Source organism: Dipodomys merriami, unplaced genomic scaffold, assembly GCF_024711535.1.
Source record: "Dipodomys merriami isolate MVZ:Mamm:240054 unplaced genomic scaffold, mDipMer1.0.p SCAF_3, whole genome shotgun sequence".
NCBI classification, from domain to species: domain Eukaryota; kingdom Metazoa; phylum Chordata; class Mammalia; order Rodentia; family Heteromyidae; genus Dipodomys; species Dipodomys merriami.
In genome coordinates this window covers 61,602,001-61,622,636 of record NW_027204492.1, presented here as the reverse complement: position 1 = coordinate 61,622,636, position 20,636 = coordinate 61,602,001, and the positions used below count along the sequence as shown (strand labels likewise).

Sequence of the window (20,636 nt, the reverse complement as noted above, 5' to 3'; positions counted from 1 at the left end):
ACATATCTAAATGTGGTATATATACACAATGGAATTCTATGCCTCCATCAGAAAGAATGACATTGCCCCATTTGTTAGGAAATGGAAAGACTTGGAAAAAATTATATTAAGTGAAGAAAGCCAGGCCCAAAGAAACTTAGGTCCCATGGTTTCCCTTATTTGCAATAACTAGTATATGTCTGAGTCAAGCAGAAAAGGTCAGATAAGTTGATGTTAGGAAAATGAACCCTAAGATATGTATTCATGTATTTCTTTTGTGGGATTATCATGAACAATTAGCCAACACCATAGATATCTCTGATTCAAACTATGCTAATTACAGCTTTGAATCCAATCCGTGTTATGATATTCATGTCTATCTTGTTTTTGGCAATTAAGTGCAATAACCTGGCCTTCATAGAGATCTCCCGTCAGTGTCAACAGTTCCCACGGTAATTCCTGTCTTACAGAGATCTTAAAAATATTAGATTCCCTTTCCATATGTATTTTTCACAGGTGTGGTGAAAGGTTTTCCTGTTGAGTCATTCCAGGGTTGGATGACCAGGACTTATGTAATAAATATACTCTACCTTTCCAGTTTCCTTAAGCCTTTCAACCCTTTTCTGTACAATATGCCATTTGAGGGCATAAAGTCTTAGAGCTTTCTTTCCTCTACCTTAGTGCCCATTATATTTGCCCAAGCTAAAACTGAATACAGAAGCTCTGCTTAGTGAATATCTATCAATATATTCATTCAGACTTAGATCTGTTTTTCTTCAACCATCGTCCTATATTCTTAAATCCGTTCCTACCATATGTCCAAGATTTCTCTCTGTGTAAGTTTTAGAGATTGTGTAGTTCTTTTGGTGTGTATAATACCATCTGGAGAGTCACATGTCTATGTTTCACCCATTAAGGCCGACTAGGACTTAAGTCAAGTTATGGTTCTAGAAGCAAGAGAAGTTAGGAGAGTAGTTCCTGAAGAGATTCAGAGGCAAATACCTCAGGATAAGCTAATACAGATTCTTAGGCAAAGATGCAGTGAAATCATTAGGCAGGCTTAGTGGGCCTGCTTTTCCTGGAAAGAAGACAAAATATTTTAGGTGTTTAATATCTCCAGCTTCATTTGGCTCTGTCAGTATACTCCCATTCCAATTTTTAATATCTATTTCTTTCCAAACCTTATTTTAAGAGAAGAATTCCTGCCAGATGGGGAACTTAATTTGCCTTATAATCAGCCAGTTGAAGGATGAGCTTGTTTTTGGTTTAACTAAATCTCTTGGCCCTATGGCTACAGAAGATAAGTGCTTCTTTCAGGGGAAATGAAGAAACTTGAAGGTCATTGATATGAAGCTTGAGCTGAAAGTTTAAAGCCCTATGTTCAACCTTTACTCTTGTCATTCCCTCTAGCTCAGTTATGAGCAAGGGTTCCGGTCGTGGGGCTTGAACTCTGGGCCTGGGTGCTGTCCCTCAGCTCTTCAGCTCAAGGCTAGTGCTCTACCACTTGAGCCACAGCACCACTTCTGGCTTTTTTTTCTTTTTGCTTATGTGGTGTTGAGGAATCGAACCCAGGGCCTGATGCATGCAAGGCAAGCACTCTACCACTAAGCCACCTTCCCAGCCCCAGAGTTTTGTATTTTTGAAAAAAAAATAATTCTAATATTATATGCACATGACCATAAGATGATGCTAAGCGAAATGAACCCCAAGATAGAGACACAGGACATTTTATCTTTCTTGCTGTTGTTTTTAATGTACCATATGTTTTTTGTTTCTTTTATATGTTCTTCCCCCATAGTATAACCCCTGTTTTTACTGTATTGGTTTCAGGTGCCCTGCATCTTATATATACATTTTTCTAATTTGAGGAGGGGAAGGGAAATAACAAATGCTCTCATCTCATTGTAACAATGAGATGTACAAGATGCTATGTTGCCAATGAATTTACAATTTCGGGGTGGAGGGAGGGAGGAGTTGGGGAGGTGGGGAGGAAAGGAATGGTAGGGGAAAAACAAAGGAGGAGGTAACAATGGTCGATAGGAAATGTACTCATTACCTTATTCATGTAACTATAACCACCTCTGTACAGCATCTTCACAATAAAATATATATTAAAAACTATCTTCTGTACGGTTTTAATATATACTAGGCATTGTAGTATTTTGTGTACCTTTATTGCCAAATCATGTCTTGGCTACTATTGCCTCTTGACTATGAAAAGCTTTCAATGATACTTTTAATTCTAATCATATTAGAGAAAGTCAATTTCATAAAATCCAGAAATTCATCCTTAATATGTTAGCCCTCTAGAAAATTCTTAGTACTCAGATCAGTGTTACTCAAGAAATCAGAAATTCATTGACCAAGGGTGTGTGTGTGTGTGTGTGTGTGTGTGTGTGTGTGTGTGTGTGTGTGTGTGTACTTGTACTAGGACTTGAATTTAGGGCCTTACACTAATCGCTTAGCATTTTTTCCTCATGGCTAGTGCACTACCCCTTGAACTGTATCATCAGCTCAGTAATTTGCTAGTAAATTGTAGGTAAGAGTCGCATGGACTTTTCTGCTTGTGCTGGCTATGAACTGTGATTCTCTAATCTCAGACTCCTAAGTAGCTAGGATTATAAGCAAGGGCCACTGGTACTCAGCTTATGAGATGTTTTGAATTGTTAATTTGGTATCTTTTTAATGATAGTCTCATTCAATTTTTAATGTTTTGTAAACGAAGATTTAGTAGTTTGTGTTAGTATACAAATTCGTCCCACTAATTTTTGACATACTACTGTTCATACTATTCTGATAATCCTTATTCTATTAGGTCAGTAATAGTGCCCTTGTTTCAATCTTGTTTTTAGTAAATTGTGTCTTCTCTTTTTTGTGTGTGTTTGGTCTAGCTAACGGGCTGTTAATTTTGTCTTTTCAAATCAATTTTGGTTTCAATGATGTGTTTTATTGTTTTCCATTATTCATTTAGTTTACTTATGCTCTAATCTTTATTATTTATTTCCTAACATTTGACTTTAGTTTGCCTTTCAGTTTGTAGCTTCCTAAGGCAGAAGTTTAGGTCATTGATTTCAGAACATTATTATTTTTAACATATCTCTTAAGCTATAAACTTCCAAGCCTACTCTAGTTTCGTTGAATCAGTCTGATATGTTATACATTTAATTTCATGGCTGCAAAACTATTTTTATAATTTGGCCGGGTTCCGGTGGCTCACGCCTGTAATCCTAATCAGGAGGCTGAGATCTGAGGATCACGGTTCAAAGCCAGCCAAGGTAGGAAAGTCCATGAGACTCTTATTTCCAATAAAACCACTAGAAAACCAGAAGTGGTGCTGTGGCTCAAGTGGTAGAGCGCTTGCCTTGAGCTGAAGAGCTGAGGGACAGCACCCAAGCCCAGAGTTCAAGCCCCACGACCTACAAAAAAAGTATTTTTATAATTTATCTTGTGATATTTTTCTTTGATCCATTGTTCTTCACAAGTGTGTCTTCAAATTTCCTTATATTTGAGAGTTTGCAAACTTTTCTTCCCTTATTCATTTTAACTTGATGCAATTATGGTCAAAGACCATATCGTGTATGATTTCAGTTTTTTAAATTATATATTCTGATACTGTTGAGTGGAATGTTTTATTGTTTTCTATTAAGTTTAGGTAGTTTATAGTGTTGTACAGGTTTTGTAAATTCTTGCTCAATTTCTACCAAGTTATTCTGCTACCAAGTTGTTCTGGAGCAATCTTCTTACTGGTGTGCTTTTGCTCTAGCTGGATAGGAATCATAGGGAGTCAAGAAGAAGCTCTTCCTGTGCTGGCAATCCTAGGTCCTTGAGTATTCAAGTTATTGGGGATAACTGGCAGACCCAGATGCTTACAACCCCATACCTTGACAGGTACAGGCTATTCCTCTATGCATTAAAAGCTATGCATTTGTTTTAGACACTGGCAGCCCTGGCACATGGCTTATTGTAATTCTAAGCTTTAGGTGGCAGCAGCAGCAGCATGGGGAGCAAAACACATTCAACAGTTGCTGCTAGTTGTTGCAGCTCTCAAGTAGACTTCATTTGCTAAGATCATCAGCTCTTCAATGACAAGCATATCCAATCTTGTGACTAAGGTTTCACAACTCTCAGCTCTTGACTGAAGCTAGTGATATAGTTTGGAACCTAGGGTATCTGAGTCCTTACTTTTTAAGGCTTGGCAGCCCCAAGGAACTCTTTCAGTGACCAGGGATTCAAAATAATTTCTTGTGCTGTTACAGCCTTCCATCTATCTTTAGCTTTAGGTTTCTTCCCTTTGTTATCATCTCTCTACTTTCATCATTCCTTTCATTTCTGCCATCCCTACTCCTGATGATTACTGTAGTCTAGGTTACTCTTAGGAACTCTTTAGCTATTGCTGTTAGCACTCTGTTGCTTCTTCCACCATCTTCTCTTCATATTGCCACCTCACCCCACTGTATCAATGCTAAAGATAAAGATAAAAAGTAGGAAAGAAAATATCTTTTGGAAGAAGCTTTTCATTGAACCTGATGTTATAACACCAGAAGAGAGACTTTATCCTGACTGACTCAACAAGTTAGCCAAACAGCCTGTTTATAGCTAAATAAAGTGACATGTGGTTATTTTTTCAGCAAGCACAACAAAGGATTGTGTTTGCGCCAATCACACGACTTGTGTTGAGATACCATGGGATCTATTTCCCCCTCTAGTCTTGATGAAAATGGCTGTAAGGTCATCTAAGAGTTTGCAGAGGCTCTTTCTTGCTTTCCAAGGCCATGTCTTCAGCCATGGTTGAAGTGGTCCCCCACAACTGCTCATGTGTTCTCAGAGTGACTGTGATGTCTCCAACATAGCCAACTTGTCACAAAGGTATTTCAAGCAATTACCATCCAGGGTTGCTTGGCTGATAGGCTTGCACTGAAGACAGCCAGGGCACCAGAGAAGGGTCTAACAGCTATCAATTAAGGAGTAAAAATTTCCTAGTCCCTAATATTTTAGCCTATTTGCCGCGGACCGGGTTCTGTCGGGACGATGGAGGATACCTAGGGGAGGAACCTGGAATAGGATGGGGAGATGGCAAACAGACAACTCACACACATTAGGAGTGGATGCTGAGTGCGATTTACTGCAGAGGATAACAAACTTTTATAACAGAAGTCTTCATAAGAAAAGGGGCAAAAGGTTACACAATCTTGCTGCAAGGCTTCGTTCTTGGATGGTCACCAGCTGGTCGCCTGAAAGGGCAAAAGTTTACACAATCTTGCTGCAGGGCTTCATTCTTAGGTGGTCACCAGCTGGTCCCCTGAAAGGCACTTGTTTCCGGCTTATCTCTAAGAAATATAATGGGTTTCGACGTTTGTCACCATCTCACCATTACCTTATTTCTATAGAGGCCTTAATTATAAGGTTACGGAGGCCTAGATCTAGCAAGTCTCTTAGTAAATGAGAGTACCAGGAAGTTCTTTCTCCTAAGTAGTTATCTCAGCAACTGCCATACATTCCTTCTGTTCTAGCCGCGCCTACAGCTTCTTGTAAATCTCTTACAATTCCTTCTGCTGGAGTGACTTTGTGAAACCCCCAATACTTTTATATTTGCTTATGGCTTGTCTACTAGCCGCCATAAGAGGGGTTTCAGGGTAGCACTTAACTCTGGTGAGTTAGTCATATTTTTAAGACACTCATCAGATATTGGAGTCGTCAACACTCTTAAGAAAGAGCTTTGAATAAGGGAACGTTGACAATGAGTAAGTACAATGAACAGCAGAAACAGTAAAAGATTGATAGGCACTCTTATGAGGAGAAGAAAGACAGAAACACATCTTTTCCCAGGGGTTTTTCCAGCCTTTTCCCAGGAGTAGGCCTCTTAGAAGTCCTATTCTCCGAGGTAGACTTCGGTGAAGTCCCAAAACTTGGAGATAGGTTTCTGTAAAGCCCCATTCTCTGAGGTAGACTTCGGTGAAGTCCCAAAACTCAGAGATAGGTCTCAAAGCCCCTATCATGGTCTGATAGATGGTTTCCCATGCTAAGCAGACTCTACTGGGGTCGGCGTGGCATTTGCCCCTTTTTTTTTTTTAATTTTAATTTTCACCAGTCCTGACTCCGTGTATCAATTTTATACCAGCTGTACTTGTAAGCTCCAATTTTAAGACATACTCATACCATTTGCGACATACTTAAACTTTCTGAGGTTTGTCTTAAAGACAATCCTTACTTTTCAAATTTCCCCAATTCTCTTTCCAAAGCTTTCTTTACTTCCTTCTTTCTTTACAATTCCTTTCCCAAGGCTTTCTTTACCACCCTCTTTCTTTACAATCTCTTGACCATCTTTGTGGCTGTAGTTTAAAACTGCCCAATTTTCCTTTGGCTTGCAGAACCTTTATCTTAGAACAGCCTTAAGGCACCACCGTGATGCAGAAGCTTGCTAGATTTTAAGGCTAAGAGTATTACCTCTATTGATAACACACTCAGGTTATTACCATACCAGAGTCAAACTAGGCTGTGACCATAGAGTGGATTTCCAGTCACTATGCACTGAAGTGCCTAAAACAAGCAAGCCAGTGATATCCTTGTCCCCAATACCCACTGTGGGAAGAGAGGGTTTCTGGATATCACCCAAAAGAATGTCCCACAAGATCTTAGATTTAGCAGCTTTCAACCAGGAAGCAGATTCAGGTGATGGAATCAAGCAGGAGTTCCTCCAGGTGACTGTCAGGCCGTCGTTGAACTTTACCCATTAAGGTATGCAGCAACAGCAGCAGCAGCAGCAACCGCAACAGCCGGGTCTCTCAGTGGCTCCAAGGGACTGTCACACCTCATGCTGGGCTGTAAATTCCTACACAGACTGGTTAAGGATGCAAGTAATACATAGGCTTGGCAGGCCGTGACTCCGTTGGTTTCTAAGAACATTTAGACAATAGCCCAGGACAATTTACCAAAATAACTTTTTTTTACTAACCAGATTTTTTTTTTTTATAAATAGACACAGAAGGCTTAGTCTTGTAACCATCTCTGACAAATGCAGTCTCCACACCTTGCACACCTACAACAGTTAACACTATTTTTTATGCCCTTTTTTAAAAATTATTTTATCTATTTTGCCTCATTTTTCCAAAACTGACTCTGGACCCTTGATCTTAAAATGGGGGTAGAAGGGCGAAGGTCCATCTTCTGTAACTTCTTCAAGCTGACTTTAGGGGCGTTGATCTTACCTAGCCAGGAACCTATAACCTTAGCCTATTTTACAAAGAGGCTATCAGGGTTAGATGTCATTAATAACAATATTTAACTTTTGACAACTGCACAGACCTTTTCTCCGGCTACAGCAGTGTAGCTTGTATAGCACTCTAGTTTGCAAAAAGCATCTTTTTAGATGGCTTAGGAATGTGATCTCTAATGATCCCAAACAATGCCTAAGACAGATATCAATAGAAACACTCTCTCAGGTTTACAAACTTTTTCCTGGGCAGATGAATTTCATGTAACTAGTGTCAGCTCAATAGTTACTGCCAATTAGAGCTTTTGGCACATAAAGGGGTTAAGATTTAAGCTATCTCCCACATTTTATAACATTAGCTTTTTACTATCACAGAGGACTGGCAAGTTCCTGTCCCTTACAAGGTAGTCATGAACATTAGGCATGCTTATAAACTCTTCCCATGACCTCCCGGCTCTGACCAGTTTTGAAGGGCCATGCACAAATGACTCTAGGATCTGACATTTCTGCCATCCAAGCAGTGGCTTACTGCCTCTGGATGCTCCACCATTGCTTTTGTCCCAGGAGTATCTTCTCTACATTGGGATAAATGCCTCATTGGCATTTTCCTTAGCTGGTTGCTGGACTTGAACTCAGGGCCTGAGCACTGTCCCTCAGCTCTACAGCTCAAGGCTAGCACTCTGCCACTGTGAGTCCCAAAGCATCTCTGCTTGCTCTTTCAGCACTCTGCTGCTGGCTGAATGGAGGTGACAGTCTCACAGGAACCTTCTGCCCGGGCTGGCTTTGAACCAGTTTGCAGATCAATGAGTCTTACAAAAGGCCACTTTACTCCAATTAAAAGCAACAAGGTGGTCAACATAGAAGTAGCTTTTAAGCATGCACTTACCTGACACTTATTAAGAGTCAAAGTTACATCTGACAAACTTGTAAGAATCCTCTGTGCTTTGCTCTGGACTTTGTTAGAAACTTAAAAAAACAACCATAAGAGCAAACTGGAATAGCAATTATTTTGGTAATCCTAATTTTTCCTTTGTGCACATTGAGGCCAATGTCAAGAACAATTTTACATTTAAACTTTATATCCAAAAATCCATTTCTATTTTTTTAAACCTCTTATTAATTACTTTTAATATTTTATACTTTAGTTTTTATTTGCATTTTGAAAAGATCCCTTGAAATCTTGAGGCCAAGTGTCACTCATTGCCTCTTGGTTGCTTGTTTTAAAACAGACACACATTAAGATTTTTAAACTCAGATGACAATTTTTCCTTAATGAGAAAATAATAATCATCATAACTGAACCAAAAAGCTAGACTTAGTGTCTTTATGACTTTTAAAAACATCCTAATTGTAAACATTAAAAGAAAGTCACATTATACAAATAATTTTTTAACCCTCTTTTTAAGGCCTTCCTAATTTTAATGTTAACACATCCAAGGGGAAGTTTTAGCAATACTAATCAGATCATCACATCACTCATTTTAGCCATCATGTTTTTAGTGGCTACCCGCAAGGAAAAGAGACAGAACAACGATGGGCCACTTGGCCCCTCCTATGGAATAGGCAGGCACACACCCAATCCGACTCTTTAGGGTTAGATGAACTGCATTTGTGCCAGCTTGCCTCACCATGCGTGGACTCCTCCCAGGGCCTGAACCACCATGTATGACCAGCTGAACTGCACTTCTGCTTGTTCACCCCTTACCCCTAAAGGTTTTCTGTTGGTTTCTAAGTTTTTCCCCCTGTCTCTTCTCTTGGTTCTCGAATGAAATACAGTTTTAGACAGACAGAACAGGTAACTTCTTTGACAGTGTTAAACTAACTTTTACATTTAAATTTTTAATATTTATCCCAAATTTTAGCCAAAGAATGGGGTTTTTCCAGCCTTTTCCCAGGAGTAGGCCTCTTAGAAGTCCTATTCTCCGAGGTAGACTTCGGTGAAGTCCCAAAACTTGGAGATAGGTTTCTGTAAAGCCCCATTCTCTGAGGTAGACTTTGGTGAAGTCCCAAAACTCAGAGATAGGTCTCAAAGCCCCTATCATGGTCTGATAGATGGTTTCCCATGCTAAGCAGACTCTACTGGGGTCGGCGTGGCACCTATTTAAGGGCAAAATACTGATTGAAAGATGAACTTATAATAAGGACTATCATTAACATGACCAATTCTATGCTTCTATCAGAAAGAATGATATTGTACCATTTGTAAGGAAATGGAAAAAAAAAAAAACTTGGAAAAAGTTATATTGGGTGAAGTAAGCCAGACCCAAAGGAACATAGGTTGCATAGTTTCCCTCATTTGTTGTAACTAGAATGTGCCTATAAATCTACAAGTAAACACTCTGGGTGGTAGAAGACAAAAAAAATACACTTGGACATGGTAAATTATACAGGACTCTAGACATTCACACAGTGAGACCAAGGGAGGATATTCTTAGGAGAGGATCACAAAAGCTCAATAACTATGTAGATATGATCATATAAAATGATGTATATAGACATGAACTCCAAGAATGTAAACAACAGGTTTTGTGTTATTTTGCTTCTTGTTTATTTTCTCTTTGTTTTGTTACTGTTTTTGTTTTCTGTACCTTTTGTCTGGTATTTAATTTTATCTTTTTGGGGGATGGTAAAGGAAAGCATAGAAATGGAGGAATAAAGGGTGAACAAATGCAGTAGTGATACTCAGTAGACACTATGTTGAAAACTAACTGTACAATTCATGGAAGAGGGGTGTCAGGAGGGAAAAACTGGGAGAGAATGAGAGGAGGGGTGACATTGTCCAAAACAAAATATACTCATTACCTGACTTATGTAACTATAGTACCTCTGTACATTGCCTTTACAATAACAATAAAATTAAATTTTTTAAAAATAAACAGTGATTTAGCCAGTGTTTTAACATTCTCACCTCCTGCCCCAGCATCTCAGGGTAAGGTAGGGCCCTCTAATTGTATTATTGAAAGCAGACTATTAGAATATTTAATTTCCAACTTTTGTTACTTGTCTATTCCTTGTGTGTTTGTGTGTGCACGTGCCAATCCTGGGGCTTGAACTTGGGTTCTCAGTGTTGTCCCTGAATTTCTTTGGTCCAAGGCTAGTCCTCTACCACTTGAGTTTTCCGTGGTTATTAGAGATAAGTCTTACAGATATTCATGCCCCAACCGGCTTTGAATTGTGATCCTCAGATTTCAGCCATCTGAGTAGCTAGTATTATAGATGTGAACCACTGGCATCTGGTTTTTATTCTATTTTCATTTCTGGTTTTTCCTCATATATTTCAGCCCATTATTTTAGGAGTATATATTTTAATTACTAAATTTTCCTCATAAAAGTGATTATGTTCTAATTATAATAGTTTTTACCTTTAACAGGAATTTTGTCTAAAATCTATTTTGTCTTATATTCATTATTATTCTGTCTCTCTCTATCTCTCTCTGTCCTGTGTCTGTCTGTCTGTCTGTCTCCTTCCTCTCTCTCTCTCTCTCTGACAGTGTAAAGCTATATTACCCAGATTATCCTTGAACTCCTGGGATCAAGTAGTTCTGTTTTAGCCTGCTAAGGAGCTGGCACTAAAGACACATGCTACCATACCCAGCAAGTTAGTTAATAATTCTCATTATAGCTTTTTTATGTCATTGGGGCTTGAACCCAGTGCCTTGTGTATACTAACACACCTTTGACCTCTGAGTTACATCCCCAGTCCACTCTCTTTTGTTTACAGTTTGCATGCATGTCTTATTTTGTAACTTTATGTTTATTTTTATTTTGAAAATACCGTACAGAGGGGTTACAATTACATGGGCAAGGTAATGAGTGCATTTCTTATCAAGCATTGTTGCCTCCTCCTTTGTTTCCCCTTCCCATCCCTTCCCATCTCCCCCTCCCCATGCCAAAGTTGTAAAGTTCATTTTCAACATAACATCTTGTACATTTCATTGTTGTTATAGGTCCACCTGTATTAACTTCATGTTTTAATCCATGTATTTCTCTGAGTCTACCATGTGTCTATAAGCAATAGATTGTTGAATATCATTGTTTATTTTAATCCATTCTTCTAACAGCTGTTTTTAATTCCTATATTTAATCTGTTTACATTTAATGACAGGTAAGGTTGGATGTGAATTGTTGTCTTACTTTTTTCTTACTATGGCATTAGGCATCTTTCTTTCCCTTCTTCCCACACTCTCCTTTCCCTCCACCCTCTTCTCTCTTTCTTTTTCTGCCAGAACTATGGTTTGAACTCATGGCCTGGTTGCTAGTGCTTTTCACTTAAGGCTAGCACTCTACCACTTGAGCCACAGGTCCACTTCCTGTTTTTGGTGGTTAGTTGGAGATGAGTCTCATGGGCTTTTCTGGTTTCCATCCTCAAAATTCAACTTCCTGAGTAGCTATGAATACAGCCATGAGCCACCAGTGTCTGCTAATATTAGGCATGTCTTTTTAATTTTTAAATTTTTGTTATTATAGAGGTGATGTACAGAGGGACTACAGTTACCAAGTCAGGTAAAGAGTTTATTTCTTTTGGAACAATGGCACCTCTTCCCTTGCTGTCTCCCAGTTTTGTCTTCCCATCCCCACCTACAAGTTTTATAGTTATTTTTCAAAATATTGTCTAGTGAGTACCATTGCTGCATTTGTTTACCCTTTGTCCCTCCATTAGACATTTCTTTATGCTTTATTTCAACTAATTTGTTGTTCCTTTTGCTTCAGTTTTTAAGTTACTTTTAGTAGCTTTCCTTGATAATGAATGTCTTACCTTACAATAATCTAGTTCAGAACAATACCAGCCTAATTTCAGTGAACAAATCTAGAAGTAGAGGGAAAGGGTAGGGGCTGATAAGAATATGAAGTAGACAATATAAGTGATACAGAAAGAGAAAAGTGGTTAAAGTTTAAATTAAAGCAAAATACAAATAATAGGAATTGACAGTTGTGCACGTGGTATTAAAAGGTAAATATGTTAATGATGCCACTTCGTGTGAATTGAGTTTAATGCAAAGTAATCATATAACAACATTCCACCTCATACTTTTAAAGGTCTAGGTTATGTCTTAGAGGCAATAAGAAAGAATACTTGTCAGGGAGCTATAACTCAAGTTCGGAACCTTAATCACAATATCACTTAATGTAGTAGGAAGAATAATTGGCTTCTAATCCCAGTTCCATCACATACTAGCAGTTTAATCTTGGGCAACAACTGGACCATTTTTTCACTGATTTAAATGAATACTTAGAGGAGTGTCACAAAGATTAAGTACATGGCATACTAGAAATTTGATTGCCACTAAATGCTGAATCCAAATTGGTGTGTTTGGATACTTCAAAAATCCAAAGAAAATTGAGGTTAATAAAGACTAGAGAAGCTTCTGGTGTACATGCAACTTCATCTGATCTTTGTAACATATTCATATTTCATATTTCTTGTAGAATTATACAAAGCAATTTAGAATAATAGCAACATCTTTTATGTTACTTTACTACACATACACTGAATACATTAGTTTACTTCTCTGAAAGTACAAAAAAATGGTACACATTGTAGTTGAAAAAAATTGTGGATCAAATAAATTCAGAAAAATACCTTGTAAGAGGAGGGACTTGCATTCAAACTCAGGTCTGTCTAGAGTCTTTATTTGAAACCATTTTAGTGTATTGACCATGAAAAATAAAAAAAAAACTGAATTAAAAACATACTAGCCTCAGATGAAAAAGAATTTTAAATACGTGGTTATGGGAGAAAGTTTATAAATGTCTCTAATTTCTACAGGAAAATAAAATCATAAATATGTTTTCCCTTTAAAACTGAAAATCAGTCATAAATTAAAGTGCTTACCAGCTAGATTTTGAAACCTTTTAAGAATAAGGTATTCTTTTGCTTTGATTGAACTCACTGTTTTCACATTTCTGACACTCCAGAAGCAGAAATTCTGGGACAACATAATTTTTTTCTCCTACCTGCTTTGTCTTAAAGTTGTCTTGAATTTTTCAAGCATTTTTATGTGAGTGCAGAAGCCACAAAGCAGTGGCTATTCCGGATATTAATAATAACTTGTTAATTTAATTAGTTGGCTAAGAATAAATTCATTAGGCTTTCCTCAAATATTCGCTGTGGTGAAAAGAATAGTTCTTAAAAGCTTAACTTCTCACTAAGGCATTAAGGCAACTGTGATACTTTTCCAACTCTGAAGTTCTTAATATTTAAATACAGAATCATGATAATGTGTTTTCTAAAATCAAGACACAATGAAATATTTTTTGCTATAGTTCCTGTTCTGTTTTACTAAAGCACTTTTTACATGGAAATAACTAAATGAAGGTAAATAGGCCAAATTATTCTACACAATGATGAAAATTAACCAAAATTTTATATGCCATAAATTTACACAATGTGTCATTCACCATTAAAAAATAAGAGTGTGTCAAAATTCACTTAATCATGTTTCTTCCCTAGCTAGATGAAATTTTACATATTTGGAATACAAATACATTTGACACTGTGATGTTACATAAAAAAGCATCCTTTGGAATTCCATATAGGATGCTTTCTTGGGGGATAATATGGCATTATTAGAAGTTATTTATGATAGAGTTGTTCAAATGCACAAACGGGTTTGCAAAAGTGTTACCAATATTTTTACAAATGATTCTAATAGGAAAAGAAGGGAATTTACCACAATGCTCATTAGTTAAATAAATTACACTGTGCAATTTTAATGTTCATTAAAATTGCTAATTAGATGTAATTGACATGGGAGGATGTTATATATTACTATGATAGTTATGATTGAGGGATTAAATGTATTGGCATAGAAAGCTGTGAGTACACAAGTCAAATTTAGTAAAAAGAGCCACATATGCATTCATTTATCAGTCTACATGTGTAGAGAAATTGTTTGGAAAAGAGGTACCAAAGTGTCAGCAACAAAACTTCTGGTTTTGTATAAAACCAGAGCACATGGAGTCTCTGATTGAAATATATTTTACATTAATAAGATTTGTTTTGTTTGTGTTTACTTCTGTTTTCCAATGTGAAATTCTATTCCTTGTGTGAAGAAATAATAAAAAATTTAAAACAACATCATGTAAGTTTTTAAGGCAGTTTCTTACACAATTTTATCATTAGGGACTAGAAAAGTTCATTTTAAAATACTGTATTTGTCTTAGAAAATTTGGAAGGAACTAATCCCTCTTGCTGAAATAGTTCATGGTCAAGGTTAGTGGTCTAAATACTGGCATTGGTTCATTTCAGAACATTTGTTTTATTATTAGATAATTACAAAAATATGGTTTTCATCTTAGAAGTTCCTGGAAAAGTAGAAAATTCTCTGTAGTGGGAGGCAAGAGATCCCAGTTCAGCCGTTGCCACTAATTTTCTGTGTGAATTTGGAAACTTTACTCTCCTTTTTTTGGCCTTGGTTTCCTCATAAATAACTGAACCAGAGTTTAATGAACTTTAACAGCTCTAATATTTTAGGAATCGATAATGCATCTAGAAGCCAAGCAGTCTTTAGAAAACTGTGAGAAAATAGGCTAAGAAAAATAAATTAAGCCCAGACTTTCTAAAATATTCTTTAGAGGCTTCTAATTCTCAACTCACATTGGTCCTTATTGGTATTTCTCTCCATTAATTTTTAGTGAGATTTTAAAACCAATTCTATTAAATGTCAAGATATTTGAATGTTGTATACTTATGACACCTGCTGGTCGCGTCAAACATCACAGCTAATTTCTCATTTCTAATCCCCCTGACATTCCTTTCTACTGGTTCCCTTTCTCTAAGTGAAACCATTTTTTTTTTGTCCCAGATTCATTTGTTTATCATACAACTATTTAACCAACAAACACTGAGTTGACCCTTGATATATTCAAGACACTTTACTAGACCTCGAAGTAAAAGAATGTGTCATTGATATGTAAGAGGAACAAATTAGACTCCCTGGAAAAGAATGTAATCATATCATGTTGGGTGTGTTAAGCACACTTTTCTGAAAAAAAAATGAACTACAAATATTCTGAAGCCAGAGAATTGATTTGTATGTTTTAAAAGTCAGAAAAAGCTTCATGGAGGAAGTGAGCCTTGCCTTTTGTTGGGGGGGGGCGCTCTGTTATCCCATGTGTGAAATAGCCATATTTCATACATTATTGTTATATAAGATTACTGCTGGAGATTGGTAGAAAGAGATAAAGTACTTAACATGATACCTGCCAATAGTAGATATTCAGTGATTGTTAATCCTGCTATAACAAAACTAGAAATGATCGTGAATATTAATCATTCTTTAACATTATCTCAAGGACTAGTTCTGGTTCTTCCTTGTGTGTCCTTTAAAATTTTAGACTCAATATACATAACATAATAGCAATCATTTCAGCTAGTCCAATGGATAAACTATGAAAAGGTGATCAATAGTTTCCTAGACTAATTGGAGAAGTTGGCATCAATCAACTCAGTGAAAAGAATAAATCACTCAAAAGTAGCTGCCTGCATGACCTGGTTGCTTGATTGAAGTAAACTGCCTGTTCAGTAAATAGTCTGAGAATTTCATGTAGTTACTGTGAAAGCATCAAATAGTGTGCTCAGCATCTGGGATGCAGATTGGTTGACTGTATTTTTACCATTATTTTTTAATTGGCTGCATTTAAATTTGGGTAGAAGTTGTCTTAGACAGTATTTGGTTTTTCAAACTCATGTTTCAAGAGTTGTCACAAAATAGGTATTAACTTTTGCACTTAAGTACTAGGTAATGAACTATAATATTGCCTCTTTTTTCTTCTCATTCCAAAAAATGCTCAACAAACTGCCTTTGCAAGCAACAAAAAAGTAATGAAGTATTAAAATATAATTTATCCGTTTGTTTCTGTATTCAGAAGTATAAATTATATTTCTTAAAATGTCAAACATTTAGTAGTTGAACTTTCATCTTTAGGGGTAAAATAATTTGTACTTTAGTGGCATTGGGCCAAAAACAATAATGTTCTGACATTAAACAAACCCAAGAACAAGGACCATGACATATTAGGACTGAGTTTTTAACCAGGATAAGGAAGACTTCAGAGAAGACATGATTGTTATCTTCAGATGTTTGAAGAGCTTTTATGTACAACAAGGAGTAGAATATTTTATCTGACACTAACAAGAATAACTAGAATGAAAGATCAGGGGAGCATATTTTTAAATCACTAGAGAAAAGAATTTTCTGAAAATTCTGATAATTAAAATTGTAATTGTTCACCTTGATAGCATTTTCATAGAGTTGTTCTGTGAGCAGAAGTGGGAAAAGCTCCTTTTTGCTTCATCAATGAATGAGCAGATACTTTCTAGTCTTTTATGTATTCTGGTAATTGCACCAAGTGGTTACAAGGACATTTCCAAGGACAGTAGAGTTGCCATATTATTGTTAACAAATAAAGAACTTTAGTCAAAAGAGCATTAGAAAAGTGCTATATCAACAGGGCCAATTTTGCCTTTGTCTAAGAGGCAAAAGTTATCTGAATGGTACTTTCAAACCCACATGTTTCCAAGGCCTGATAAACTGCCAATCCCTATCTTGACCCCTATTCCATGTATCATTGATAAAAGCTCATAGAGCTACCTGAGCAGCTACACATTCATTTATAAGTAGCAACTGTAAGATTTCGTTTTCCCAAGGATGATGATACAGGCCCCAGTAAATCTCAAAACGTTGAGTAATCACTGGACAAAACTATATAATGGAAACTGGGAACCTTAAAGAGTGATGGAATATATGTTTGAGGGTTATTTTCCAATGAGATCTTGTCTGTTGGTTAGTTCTACAGGTCAGATTAATTGTTTTTCAAAGGAAAATTTAACTTAAGTGGTTGCCAACACATACAATCTTGATTCCTGAAAATATTGTCTTTGCTACTATGATTGCTTTGGACATTGATACGCTAATTTTTATTTTACATAGTTAAGACGCTGGAATTCACAAAAATGCACACTTGAATGCTTCTATGGTAGGAAAATCTTATTTCTATATATGTAAAACATGGACTTGTGATATATGTGAACATGCCCTTGATGGTGTTTTCCTTCTATTTTCTGCAGAAACCATCACTCTAATGCTTTTCATAAGGAAGAAAATGGGAAGTAACAGCACAAACAGTACGAGGGCAAAGTGCACTGATTTTCAAATGCCTTTTCAGTACTCCCTCTATGCGACCACCTACATCATCATCTTCATCCCTGGTCTTCTGGCCAACAGTGCAGCCTTGTGGGTTCTCTGTCGCTTCATCAGCAAGAAAAACAAAGCCATCATTTTCATGATCAACCTCTCTGTGGCTGACCTTGCCCACGTGCTGTCCTTACCCCTCCGGATTTACTATTACATCAGCCACCACTGGCCTTTCCAGAGGGCCCTGTGCCTGCTGTGCTTCTACCTGAAGTATCTCAACATGTATGCCAGCATTTGCTTCCTGACATGTATCAGCCTTCAGAGGTGCCTCTTTCTCCTAAAGCCATTCAGAGCCAGGAACTGGAAGCGTAGGTATGATGTGGGCATCAGTGCTGCCATCTGGGTCATCGTCGGGACTGCCTGTTTGCCACTCCCCATTTTGAGAAGCGCTGGGTTAGACAACCACACTGAATCCTGCTTTGCTGATTTAGGCCTTTACCATATTAGCATGGCTTCCTCCATTGGCATGGTAACTGCTGCTGAACTTGGAGGGTTTGTGTTTCCTGTTGCAATTATTACTTACTGCACCTGGAAAACAAGAAAATCTTTGCAAGAATCTCAAGTTCCACCTCAGAATACCAAAGAGAGGAAAAAGGCTTTAAGAATGGTTCTGATGTGTGCAGTGGTGTTCGTTGTATGTTTCACGCCATACCATCTCAACTTTCCGTTCTTTATGATGGTGAAGCAAGATATGTTCTCAAACTGTTCCTTTACAAAGACCACCCTATGCTTCCACATCATTTCCTTGTGTCTCGCAAATCTGAATTGTTGTCTTGATCCAGTTGTATATTATTTTATGACCTCAGAATTTCGTGATCAATTTTCAGAACACAGTGGCTTGGTTCTTCAGTCATGTGTGAGATGTAGGGACAGTGCTTTGGAAATTCATCAGAGAAAGGACGATCTTCAAACAATCTCTCTTGAATGTTTGGATGATTCCAATATAATGTAATCAAAAATTAGCAAGAATAATCTATATGCTTTATTGGTGTAGTTATGTCATTCTTAAGATTTTTCTTTTAAAATGATGATGCTAGTGTGTGTTAAGAAAAAAATGACCCATACTCCACACCATAAAAATGATCCTCTGAAGGATTTACCCATGCCAATATCATGTCTAAATGGAAGTGAATTTTTCTATGGACTTAACGAAAAAATATATTTCATACCTAAAGGGATGAGCAACAGAATGGATTCATCTTTACCCAAGAGAAATGGTATGTCAATTGAAGACTAGGTGACACAAGTGAGTTATACAAACACTGAAAAATATAATATATGTCAGAATAATATGACCCTAATTATATTCAGGAAATATATGCTTGAGCTGATTCAATTTAAAAAGCCCATTTGAGATTAATATATTGTGGGAATTCATATCCTTATAACTTGAAATATCTGTGAAGCTTTCCTTTTTCCTCTTTGTAGAAACAAACAATTCAAACGAACCTTAAATATCTCCAAAGTACCATGAAATTCACCCACAACACATAAACCTTAAGTATAAAATAAAATTATGTTCTAAAATGCTTTATGAACTTGAAATTAGCTTAAAATAAACCCTGTTTGTTTGGACGCCAGTGAGTGTGTGTGAAGTGGTGCATGTTTTTATATGCTGGCACTAATTCACAAAATGTTTTGTTATATTTGCTCATCAAAATCAATGGTTACATTCTTTGTTTAGTTTGATTGCTTCATATACAACTCAGACATAAACTGGTACATTAAAATCAATGAGTTAGTCAGATACTGGTGGCTCAAACCTGTAATCCTAGCTACCCAGGAAGCTGAGATCTGAGAACTGTGGTTAAATGCCAGCCGGGCAAGAAAATGTATGAGACTATATCTCCAGTTAACCACCGATAAGCTGGAAGTAGAAGTGTGGCTCAAATGGTAGAATGCTAGCCTGGAGCAAAAAAAGAAAAAAAAAAGCTCAGTGACAACAAACAGGGCCTGGGTTCAAGCACACACACACACACACACACACACACACACAAACACACACACATCAATGTTAATGGTGTTAATCATTTTCCAGTCACAGAAGTCCAGTCAGAACTTATTTTTCACCAGGAAATATAATGTTGATGAGTTGAATCCTATTATAAGTACAGAATGAAAATTATACTTTTAAAAGTTTCTGTGGTTATATCATTTTGTGATATAAGTCTTCCTGTAGCATTTTTGAAACTGAAAATTATATGTTGGGTTTCATTAAAATTCCAATTTTAAAAACTGTGATAGTTTTATAAATTTATAAAGACTTACTATCTAGCAAGTATAGGATTAGAAACTCACTAAATATATTATTTGTGTGATTTTTGTAAAAATGAAGTCTTGTGCAAACAAAAGCAGATAATATTTAGCACTTAGGAGGCATGGTATACGAAAACAAAACACTCATGTAGACGCAAAGGATCATGGCTTTAATTTTAGGTATGTCTAGGGAAGTTATGAAAGTTAGAGTAAGTTATTTCTCTCTGGGCTTTAGTATTTTATGAGGATTTGCCAAGATTGGATAAATAAGAAATATATGTTTTAGAATGTGATTTCTATACACAAAAGCACTTTACAAATATGTGCTCTTGTTAGAATTGGTATTAATGTTATTAGTTAAGAAAGCTATCAGTTAGTGTACTCGTCAAAATCAACAAGGGTTATCTCTATAAACATCAAAGCATTGTATACATTGCTTCTCTTAGGGCTATTGAAACCTCTTTGTACATACCTTAAAATGACCTCATTGAATTTTAGTTCTCTTTTGTTATGTATAGCACTATATGTTTAGCTTTTCAAGCTATCAATACTCAGTCTTTGCCACTATCTTTAGAACTGTTTTAAGTAGTCTATCTTTTTGATTTGTTCTTCCTAATTTTCTGTGGCTTTCAAAACACATGAATCAGACAAGTTATGAAAGAGTTTTAACTCTAAAATATGAATAAAAGCCTGCTTATTTTATTTTATTTGGATAGGATGTCTGCTGGAAAAGGAAAATCTCCTATGGAACAAAGTGTATGAATTGAAGTTTATGGATATTATGACATCTATTTTGGCAATTGAGGACTATTTTGCTTCCTTCCTGGCTCTGTCAGCTGTGTTTAGATAGGTGGGGTTGCCATATATTTGAGTTTCAGTGCACTGAGGTATGATTAGCTGTTTTTGACACCTAGAATTTCTTAGAACATAAACATTGTCATATATATGTATATATATATATATATATATAAATGTGTGTATACAATTAACTTTTC

The 20,636-nt window shown here is 36.6% G+C and overlaps 1 protein-coding gene across 7 annotated transcripts in view; it reads left to right on the top strand.

The window, feature by feature from the left end:
• Window positions 1–19,556, top strand: part of LOC138840219 (putative P2Y purinoceptor 10) — a 120,967-nt gene extending 101,411 nt beyond the window's left edge. For 6 of the 7 annotated variants that reach the window (XM_070040143.1, XM_070040145.1, XM_070040144.1 and 3 more), the window contains exon 2: window positions 17,259–19,556. In XM_070040143.1, the coding sequence (XP_069896244.1) occupies window positions 17,273–18,337 (1,065 nt within the window). In that variant the 5' untranslated portion in view covers window positions 17,259–17,272 and the 3' untranslated portion in view covers window positions 18,338–19,556. Of the gene's footprint in view, window positions 1–17,121; window positions 17,168–17,258 lie in introns of all 7 variants that reach the window. The other variant, XM_070040142.1, reaches the window with a different exon arrangement.
• Window positions 19,557–20,636: the final 1,080 nt, after the last annotated feature.